The sequence below is a fragment of the Puntigrus tetrazona genome, chromosome 25 (genome assembly GCF_018831695.1).
Source record: "Puntigrus tetrazona isolate hp1 chromosome 25, ASM1883169v1, whole genome shotgun sequence".
NCBI lineage: Eukaryota > Metazoa > Chordata > Actinopteri > Cypriniformes > Cyprinidae > Puntigrus > Puntigrus tetrazona.
Genome location: NC_056723.1, coordinates 11,536,157 through 11,547,407, shown reverse-complemented (window position 1 = coordinate 11,547,407; position 11,251 = coordinate 11,536,157). Strand labels below are relative to the sequence as shown.

The window sequence follows — 11,251 nt, the reverse complement described above, 5'->3', positions numbered from 1 at the left end:
AATGTTTTAAAATACTTCAACGGTTCAATGTTGTTTCACTTCCTTTACAGATATCAGGACACCGTAACGTTTCTGTATTTTTTTTTTTTTTTTTTTTTTTTTTTTTTTTTTGGAGCGTGTCTCCACTTCGCTCCTTTTGAACGAAAATGCGTTTGTGTTTTAGGTTTGTTTGTTTGTTATACTCCTATACAATCATGTTCCACATACATTTACAAAAAAAGGTAAATCTAAATAAAATATAAAAAAGTTTTATGTATACACTTACATAAAATTTTTATTGTTATTCTGTCCTCTCGTCGATAAGTTTGTGCGTATAGAAAGTCACATTGACAATTTTTTTGGAAAAATGCATAAAACATTAATACATCATAAAATAATGCCAGAATTTTGAACCGTTAGTAATGATCGACCATGAATAGTTTTGTACCTTAAAAAGGCTTCCATGCATTTGATGGCTACATCGTCTACTTCTGGGTCGAACTTGTTTGCTAAAAGATGGTGTTGCTGCACAATCCATTTCAAGTCTCCAGCTCCATAGACACACACTGCCCGTCTGTGCGTCCCAGTGCATGGTGGGTAGGGAGCCCCGTTCTTTAGATCTCCTTCATGGTAGCTCCACTTCACCAGCCGGGCAATGGCGTTCATGTCCGATAGTTCATACTTGATGTTTGAAGGATTAGATCCCGGTACTGAAGGCATCCGCTGTAATGTAGCCCACATGTGCTCATCTGGACTGTACGTGTCTTTCTCCCATTCCATGAAATCTTGAATCTCTTTGTTTTCAAGATGTGCTCCACAAACTCTCTTGAAACCACAAAGTACGCATTCCCTGAAAACATGGGGCTCTTAATTGGAGGAGGCGACTTTTTAACATCTGTCCGAGTCACAACATTTGTAACATCGTGGTGATATTCCCAGCGGTTCTTTTTTCCCCCTACGTTCTCAGACTCCAAACTGTTCTTTCCGTTCAAGTGTTTTAGAGACTGAACCATTTCTGCGTTGGTTTTAATGGGGAAATCGTGCCACAGGTGTTGAGCAGATACTTCCACTGGACCGGTGACTTGAGAAGATCCTGCATGCAGTTGATGTCCGCTTGAACTCGAGACCAGGAGGCGTAGATCACATGCTCCAGTTTGCTGGCCACAAACACGTTGGTCAGGCAGGACGTTATGGCCCTTACTGCTTCTTTAAATATCTCAGGAGACTTCTGGTCCACGTGAACACAGTAGACATTGTGAGGACTGTAAATGGCTCTCAGGAGCCTTTCAAACATCTCAATCTTCTCATGGACCACCATGGAGTAAGCGATAGGAAAATCTTTCTCCTCTTTGCTGAGAGAAACCGTCAGAAATCCTCTGTCTCGGATGAAGGATGGACAATCCTTGGTTGTGTTGAGGTAGAATGACTCGGATAGCAAATTAGTTCTTTTTTTAGAAGCCAGCAGCTTCCTGAAGTCATCCTTGTCCACCCCATCCATGTCTCCTCGGATAATAGCAGAACAAGCCTGTAATTCTCCAGCATCCTGCTTTAGTAAGTGATTCAGTTCCAGTTTCCCCTTAGAAGAGCAGTTCTTCCTTGGATAGTTCAGTAGGACGATGGACAGTGTTGTACCCAATGAAAGAATAGGAATTCTTACCAGAAACATAGGTTTATTAAGTCTCATTTTCTGTCTCCAACATGTAAGAAACTACTGCTACTGTCTCAGTAAGGTATGAAGCAGCCTCTCTGGTTCATGTAAGAGATGGAACTACCAAAAGGCAGATGTATACAGTAGGCAAGGTAGGGACCGCTCAGCCGTGGAGAAATCCATGGTTACCAAGGATTCGGTTCTATGGGAATAATGAAAGGTAATTTCCTGGGGTATAGAAGTGAGAACAAAATGTGGTCAATTTCTGTATAAACAATTATGTTTAAAGAGTATTTTCAAGGAAAGATTTTATGATGTGCAAACAGCAGAGCATGTTTTCATATTGTGTGGTGTAATTTGTCACATGAAATAGGCTTTATGACCAAAACAACAATAGACAATAAAACACAAATGCGCATTTAGAATATGATTGCAGAGTTGATTGAGGTTTCATAAAATAGGTGTCTCTGATAAATCCCAGCAAAAGTACCGGCTTGCAGTCTGGCACAACAATTAAATCAGCACTTGAATATGATATTTCGCAGGTCTTTAAGCCTGCTCTTGGGAACCCACTTTTCTGCAAAGTTTATTTCCAAACTTCGTCAGAACACCTGGCCTGTGTCTTTTCGTGTGATCCTGAAGACCCTGATTAGCTGTTTAAAGTGGGTTTGATTAGGGTTGGAGCTGAACTCTGCTGGACTGCGGGTCCCCAGCGGTATGGTTCCCATTGATCTATGGTTTTTCAATATTTGACCATGAAAACTATTTGCAAATCTTGGTTGCAAAAACATTGAGAAAAGTTGTCCAAAAAAGGTTGTCAATGCATGTTACAAATAAAACGTGTTAACCGTAGGAAATTGACAAAATATCTTAATGGGACATGATCTTTTTAATATCCTTAGGATTGCTGGCATAACAGAAAAATAAAATCAACCCATTTCACATTGTACTGTTGGCTATTGCTACCTGTGCGACATGTGACGTTTTTGTGGTCCAGAGATGCATATAACACGCAGCGTCTATATAGGTCAAGTCAACCGCGAGAATTAAAGTGGCCAGTTTCCCCCAAAAAAAATACTCGACCTCAAAGATGTTTGAAGGCAAGTTACTGCTTAACTTTTAGGCTGTTCCTCTCACAAATTTATCATATGACTTCAGAAGACTTCGAATACTGTTTAGTTTGTGTGGACTACTTTTTATTACACCTTTTTTCTTGAGCTTGGTGTTTCAAATGAAATTTACTTTTATTGTCCGAAAAAGCTCCATTCTTGCTGTCAACTGAGTATAAGTCAGGAGTTCATTTTATCGCAGTGTCCAAGTGCAAATAACCTGCCTTGTTGGCAGAGGCTATTTGCATGAACTCCACCCACCAACGTGTGATTGTTAAGCTAACTAAGATTACTAACTAACTAACTAACTAACAAGGTGGCTATTAGTCCATCATCCACTATTTGCAAAAAGTATTATAAATAGTAGAAAATCCTACTATTTTAAAATGGTGTCAATAGCATCTGTGTTACTAGGCTCTATTGCTGCTAACACTAAGTGCAAATAAACCGCCTTGTTGGCAAAGGCTGTTGACGCTAACTCCACCCACCAGCATCATGTCGGGCCAGTCTTCATCACAAAAGATGGCTGACATCAAAAATGCAAAAGGTGCTAAAAAAAACTAAAGAATCTTTTGGACATGGAGGGTCTTTTCTGAAGAACCAGGCTCAGTTTAACTGTTCAAAACAAATAAAGGACTCATGAAAACATAAAATAAAATCATTTTTGCAGTTTTTTGTCTTGTGGACAATATGTAAACATCATTTGTACTAAATAATAATAAAAAAAATAACATGCATTTTGTATAATCTCTCTTATTTTAAGTTTTTTTTCACAGATTCTGCGAGGGGTGCCCAAACTTTTGCATGCCATTGTATTACAATATCCATTTTTTTTTTGATAAGTAGTTTAAATATCTGATAATCCATCTATTTCAGTGTTAATAGCATCTAATGCTAAGGAAATATGTTCTTTCCACTTAGTGTAAATAGCCTTTAATTGCTATTTACACTTAGTGCAAATAGCCACTGCGCAATTTTAGCCGAATTTTATTAGCTACTCTAATTAAGAAATGTAGTTCTGCGAAAAATACTGTTAGATTTGTGGGAAAAGCTGCAGCACACTGAAATAGACACCGAATGATATTTATTGTTTGTAAAGAAACCTAATTTATCACCCATTACCCCTTCAGGCTCAAAACTTTAGCTTGATAGAGATGTTCTTATACGCATTCGTAAGTCACTTTGAATAAAAGCGTTAGCTAAATGATAGAATGTAATAATTCAGTTTTAGCTACTGCCATGTTCTAGTTTTTTTTGTTTTTGCTTTTCCCCCCTTTTCCACTGTACACCATTAAAATGAATAATGTATTAATCCAATAGTTAACTTTTTAAATTTCTGATATTACAACAGTTATTAAGAAGCAAATTCACACACTGACTTTTCATAGTCGTCGTGTACGTGCTAAACTCCACCCGTACCCGCGGTTAAATGAACTTGTGAAACCGACAACACGGAGTTGACGTTTAAAGAGTTGGTTGAACTTTATCGAAACGGTCCCAAGAAGACTTGTATTTGGCTTATTCAGAACTCAAATATTATACCCATCTATGCAATACAGTAGAATACCGCAATAACGTCAGTATACCATCCTAAAATGAAAATCACAGAATCACCTCTGGTCTGGTTAATGTCGTTGCTGTCAAAAGAAGTTACAGATGCTTTGAGCCCACATTCATTTGATCCAAATTATTCAACGTGAAGCCATTTTGTAGTAGGCTTTTTTTTTTTCTGCATGCCAGCATTTCTCGTAAGTCTTCAGTAGTGGGAACTAAACTTTTTTTTTTGTACGTTTGTTAAGTAGCTCATTAACATTACATTAGGATATGGATGAGGTGAATGTAAAATAAAAATGTTATAAAATTGAAAATATTAACATTTTAAAGGATATTAGTCTTTGTAGTTGTTAGTGATATTTAAGAAAATCTATATTTTATTTGTATGTACTTGTAAAATCCTATAGCAGTCTCCTATAGTGTTAATCTCGAAGACTATGATGACACAAGCTTTTTCTCCAGGACTTAAGCCCAAGACACATGAAAAGGGTTATAAAAAAAGGGCAACGCAAGCGTTTTTTCCCCCGGGTCAACAATTCAAATGTCTCAATCAGAACTTCTGCATTCTGTCATGAGATCTCGACTATATTGTTTGGGATTGTGTATAAATGCATTTGCCCAACCACTGTTGTTTTAATATAGGAATAGGCTATTGCAATTCGGGATTTATTTGATCAGTTTTCATAATGTCTTATTTTTTCCCATTTGCTTTGGCTCAATTCTTGATTTATTAAATTTTTTTCAAAACAAGAAGTTTTTTCAAAACAAATGCTTTGGCACGCGTGTGCAAACAGTAAGTACAGTAGTCTGCAGTTTGCGCAAAAAATAATTGCATATGGCTCGTTGATCAAAACCGATGAGACTCTTCACAACTTCTCGATCTTTTACCGTGGTGTAAGCCATCGCTTTCAAAACGACCCATTCCACTGCGAAAAGTTAATATGTGCGCATGTATATTCTATAAATACCCGACATCGGCATTGTTTGTAATATCTAAAACAAAAATTGAAAATGAAGTGGACTAAACTATCACGTGGGATGTCAGTGGCTCTCAGTTCCGTTCCAACAAACCCCAAACAATAACTCACTGTGCTCATTTTTATGCACTGCAGAAGTTTTGCATGCACATGATGCCACTGCAGCTCTGCATATGCAGTCTAAAACACAACTGCCCGTGTATTGTGCAGCAGAACTGTTTTTTTTTTGTCATTTTTGCAGAAATGTAATATTAAGATTGTACAAAATAACTTGCATATCTTCAGCAACAGTGAGAAAGTGATTAGAACATAAAACAGGCATATAAACATAGTCATGTATTTGGTACAGCCTGTCACGTTTATAGTTGTCTTTGGCACTACAACCATTTTTAAGTTGTTTATTAAAGCTGTGATGAACTGCAGGTATGTAAGTGTCTGTTAGTGTGCTGACTGATTATACTTTAACCAAACATTCTCTGTTTGCTCGGTTTGAAGGAAAACCATATCCTCGTTCTTTATTTACAGCCACATTTCTGTGAGATATTTTTACATAAATGTAAATTATTTGTTATATGTCAAAGCACAGCATCATACACTGACAGCTCATGACAAATCTTTTTTTTAACATGATTTTTATTGTTGGCCGACAAACAATCTGTTACTGTTAGTTTTATTAAACTTTATTCATTAATGTTTTGGCTTTTATGAACTATAGCGAGGAGCAAAAACAGATTTCTCTGAAGTATACAAATAGTTTGCATTCATTTTTATTTAACAATTTGCAACATCCTGGGAAAATATGATCGGCAAAGTACATTATTTTATATAAAACATTAAACAATATAAATAAAATATATGTCACTATCAATACATATCAATAAGAAACATTTGATATATTATTTACAAAAATACAGCTTTTGAAAATCTCTATGGAAACATCATAAACTAACAGTGTCAGAATTTAGTAATGATCGACCATGAATAGTTTTGTACCTTAAAAAGGCTTCCATGCATTTGATGGCTACATCGTCTACTTCTGGGTCGAACTTGTTTGCTAAAAGATGGTGTTGCTGCACAATCCATTTCAAGTCTCCAGCTCCATAGACACACACTGCCCGTCTGTGCGTCCCAGTGCATGGTGGGTAGGGAGCCCCGTTCTTTAGATCTCCTTCATGGTAGCTCCACTTCACCAGCCGGGCAATGGCGTTCATGTCCGATAGTTCATACTTGATGTTTGAAGGATTAGATCCCGGTACTGAAGGCATCCGCTGTAATGTAGCCCACATGTGCTCATCTGGACTGTACGTGTCTTTCTCCCATTCCATGAAATCTTGAATCTCTTTGTTTTCGAAGATGTGCTCCACAAACTCTCTTGAAACCACAAAGTACGCATTTCCTGAAAACATGGGGCTCTTAATTGGAGGAGGCGACTTTTTAACATCTGTCCGAGTCACAACATTCGTAACATCGTGGTGATATTCCCAGCGGCTCTTTTTGCCCTCTACGTTCTCAGACTCCAAACTGTTCTTTCCGTTCAAGTGTTTTAGAGACTGAACCATTTCTGCGTTGGTTTTAATGGGGAAATCGGTGCCACAGGTGTTGAGCAGATACTTCCACTGGACCGGTGACTTGAGAAGATCCTGCATGCAGTTGATGTCCGCTTGAACTCGAGACCAGGAGGCGTAGATCACATGCTCCAGTTTGCTGGCCACAAACACGTTGGTCAGGCAGGACGTTATGGCCCTTACTGCTTCTTTAAATATCTCAGGAGACTTCTGGTCCACGTGAACACAGTAGACATTGTGAGGACTGTAAATGGCTCTCAGGAGCCTTTCAAACATCTCAATCTTCTCATGGACCACCATGGAGTAAGCGATAGGAAAATCTTTCTCCTCTTTGCTGAGAGAAACCGTCAGAAATCCTCTGTCTCGGATGAAGGATGGACAATCCTTGGTTGTGTTGAGGTAGAATGACTCGGATAGCAAATTAGTTCTTTTTTTAGAAGCCAGGAGCTTCCTGAAGTCATCCTTGTCCACCCCATCCATGTCTCCTCGGATAATAGCAGAACAAGCCTGTAATTCTCCAGCATCCTGCTTTAGCGAGTGATTCAGTTCTAGCTCTTTCTTGTGAGGGCAATTTGTCCTTTGTTCAGATAAATTCAGCAAAAGGACAGACATGGTTGCAATCACAGAAAGGACGGAGATTATTTTCATAGTCCTCTGATTATTAAATCCCATGTCGAGTTAGGTTTATAACCCGCCAGAAACAAATACCAGGAGAGGAAATCAGTGTCTGTAAGGTTTGACACAGCCTCTCTATGTGAATATACAACAGGCTTGAAATAGGAACTAAAGATAGCAGATCATAGGCAAAGGGGAAGGGCTGTCCTCTATACATAATTACTAGCAGAGGTGTGGCCATCCTCTTCCTGGAGGGCGTGATTGTCTGATACCACGGTCAGTGTGAGCTTTCGATAAATAAACAAAGTTTGTATACCACAGATGCTTTAAAACAAGATCAAATACATTAAGATCTATCTTAAATTAAGATTTAAAGTACCAAATATTATGTAATCGATTTTCAGATGAAGGATGGCCTCTTTGAGAAAGGGGCTTACCTCATATTTGGTTACTATAGCCCTGTCTGTAGCTTTACATTTATAGGTTTAAGGATAGTTCATCCAAAAATACTTCACTTACTGAGTGAACTAAGTGTGTTTTAACTTTATATTGACTTTTTGAAGTTTTTGCCACTCTTTTAGGTCACTAGTAGACTCTGTTTGCAGTTTTCATTGTATAAGCAGATAAAGTTAAACCACAAAACTAGCGATGAGTATTTCAGAAACATGAGTGATGAAGAGTGTGCGCGCTTGTAAACCAGCTTGAATTTCCCTTGTACTGTCTTGTCCTTCACTGGAAACAGGAGGAATGTCGCTGAACTTGAAAAGGCCCTATTCACGATGAATAATCAGATGTATAGAGTATTATTTTAACATTTTCATACCTTTGCGTCACAATGAAAGCTATTATGTGACTAGATAAAACGTTTTGTGAAAACTTGTTTTGTGACTCGTACATTCATACATTATGTTCATTTAAATAACGAATAAATTCCAGTCTGTCACTTGCCGTTCGTCTGAGACGGTGGAAAGGCAGCTTGAGGGGGAAAAAAGCAGGCATGTGTAAGACTAGACAGCTAAGTGGAACTGCTGTCGCTGGTCAAAACTAGGAAAATACTAGTCAAAATTTTGTTGCTTTGTTACTTTTCTGTAAATTAGTACACAAAATATAATGCGAATAAACCAAAGAAATGTACAAATTATTAATATACTTCATTTTGTGACATTTCAGCCAAACATCTTCAAGAAGGGAGTACTGGGTTGGAATGACACGACAAGATCATTGTTTGCAGGACTTGTCAACAGGTTCACAAAAGTAGCTTTGACAGTTACAGTGCATTGTTTGCATATTTGTTGAACTTGGTTCATAACTTTTTCTTTTGTTCACACACACAGAAGTAGGTGTGTATATACACATAATTTAGTTTCAGCTGAATACACCTTCCTTGACGTTTGTGAAGTAAATGCAAAAATATACACAGGACCAAATAAAAGTCCTGAACAGGTATTCTACAGTGTGTACCGTGAAGTGAATGTGAAAAAATATATTTTATTAAATTTGAGTAAACATTGACACAGAGTTTCGTAACTATATGTTGTTAAATGTTGTCTATTTCTCTTGAACGTTGTCTTTTTTTAGAATTTTTTTTTTTTTTTTTTTTTTTTTGCATTTGTGAGAAATATGAACAAGAACACAAACAAGATATACCTTACTTTAACCTTACATTTAAACGTAATGAAGGCAAGTCATCAGGTAGAACGTGGGCAAACTCAGTAAATGGCCATTACCTGTCATACTTACTTTTATGGTAATTATGTTGTGTCTTTATTTACATTATGGTGGCATTAACAAGAATCATTTGCTTTAAACTTTTTGACAAGATAAGATTTATACTCTAATCACACACACACACACACACACAAACAAGCTAATCAGTGTCTTCCAAAGAGTATTCGAGAAAACAACTTGCCTGGTACATTTGCATATAAGCATATGCAAACCTTTGATGTTACCGTTAACCTTTCAGTTTATGTAGTTTATATAGTATATATATATATATATATATATATATATATATATATATATATATATGACAGCACAGATTACGCACAGCATTATATGGTAACGTTATAAAATGAAACAAGTTTACCAAATAACGCAACACAGCTTAAAACCAATCCAAAGCTGTAGTAAAAAAGGTACTTGAACTTGTGGCCAACCCAGCTTGAAGATTAGGGTTTTTTTTCTTCAAATAACAGGCTAAACAGGGGCGGCGAACTCTAATTAAAACTCTCCTGTCTGAAGCTTTCAAGTAACCATTAAGACCTTAATTAGCTTGCTCAGGTGTGTTTGATTAGGGTTGAAGTAAAACTCTGCAGGGAAGACATTCGCCACCCTTTGGCAACACCTGTTTAGTTTGATGTGCTGTAGAAAAGTCATTACAGCTTTGTTGCAGTTCTACATTTTTTCAGTTAGAGCGTGCAGTTAATTTGAAACCATCTAAATAGTATTTGAAAGATTTATATGTGCTTGGCAACAAATTTTATTTAGTTCCCCATTACTGGCATGTTGGGTGTGCACCAGTATTTCTGCATTTATGTCTGTGCTGATAATTGTAACATTTTACTAGATTGACAGATGGGTGATGACAGTGATTTATCTGTGAGTTTTAAAAGAAACAAGGTGTTTTATCAAACGTTGTGCCATATATCACACTGTTTTCAGACAGATTCGAGTGTGCTGAATAATACCATTCGCTTTTCTTTTCTGTAGTGCTGGGACGTTGGATTCATTTTAATTGATCGGTTCATTCAGGCAACTCGTGTAAAAGAGCTTGTTAAATTTAATGAAGCTCCAAATGTAGGTTTGGAAGAATCCTAATCAATCGGTCCTGTCAATCATGTGAACATCTATAAGCAGCTCTCATTGCTCCCTCTAGGTCATTGGTCAAACTCAATTCCTGGAGGGCCATAGCTTTGCACAGTTTTGGTCCAACCCTAATCAAACACACCTTAGCCAGCTAATCAAGTGTCTTTAAGATCACTACAAACATCCAAATAAGTTTGGAGCTGGTTGGAGCTAAACTGCAGAGCTGTGGCCCTCCGGGAATTAAGTTTGAGACTAATGATCCAGGCAGTCCTGAAATGGGGGGTTGAACTCAGCTCTCAAGCCGAGCTTTAGGTTCGAGCTTCCGTTGACATCGAACTACATTTTTTTTTCCATTAACCAGCAGGACTGGATGTGCAGGCGAAATCCTGAATCAACTGAAAGAACCAAGCTCTTGCGCCCAAGCTCTTGATTTTATTCAATCAATAAAATGATTGAATTTTTATAAAAATGTTCTTTTGACCCTTAAGCCGTCCAAAATGTAGATTTCATTGGAATGTAGCATTGGAGAAATGTAGCATTACATCACTTGTTTATCAATCCTCTGCAGTGAATGGGTGCCGTCAGAATGAGAGTCCAACCATTATCAAAAACATTATCAAAATAAACAAAACAAGTCATTAATTGATGGACTGGAGTAGTGTATTAAGTGATAGCCAGAGTATTAGGCTATCCCTTTGGATGCAATAATGTAATATTGTCTTCACAAAATAGAAACGAAACTAAAACGAACAAAAATGATTCATAATAATTTTATGGAAAGATTTAATACCATATTAAAATAAAACTAAATAAAAAATTTGCACAAACGAACTCCAAAATTTCTGATCAGCTTTTGTTCCCCTTTGTATTGCACTTTAGATGAAAGGGACAGACTGAAAGCCAAGCCGCAAATGATAAACAGTCCCATCCCTTTGCAGGAGACCAAAATAGAGATAGCTGCACCTCGACATCAAATAGTAACCAGATATATTTGAA

General features: G+C 37.3%; 2 protein-coding genes across 2 annotated transcripts; both read right to left on the bottom strand.

Moving 5' to 3' along the window:
- Positions 1–37: 37 nt before the first annotated feature.
- LOC122330509 (beta-1,3-galactosyl-O-glycosyl-glycoprotein beta-1,6-N-acetylglucosaminyltransferase 3-like) lies at positions 38–3,499 on the bottom strand. Its single transcript, XM_043227578.1, is given in 3 exon segments — positions 38–782; positions 785–1,021; positions 1,024–3,499. Coding segments are annotated over 3 exon segments (1,293 nt in total). The 5' UTR covers positions 1,664–3,499; the 3' UTR covers positions 38–366.
- A 2,519-nt stretch (positions 3,500–6,018) lies between these two features.
- On the bottom strand, positions 6,019–7,681 carry gcnt3 (glucosaminyl (N-acetyl) transferase 3, mucin type). Its single transcript, XM_043227579.1, has one exon. It carries the CDS (start codon positions 7,502–7,504, stop codon positions 6,206–6,208), a length of 1,299 nt encoding a protein of 432 aa, XP_043083514.1. The 5' UTR covers positions 7,505–7,681; the 3' UTR covers positions 6,019–6,205.
- Positions 7,682–11,251: the final 3,570 nt, after the last annotated feature.

Excerpts from the sequence above, each read along its gene's own strand:
- gcnt3 (XM_043227579.1), bottom strand. The coding sequence starts at position 7,504 with ATGGGATTTAATAATCAGAGGACTATGAAAATAATCTCCGTCCTTTCT.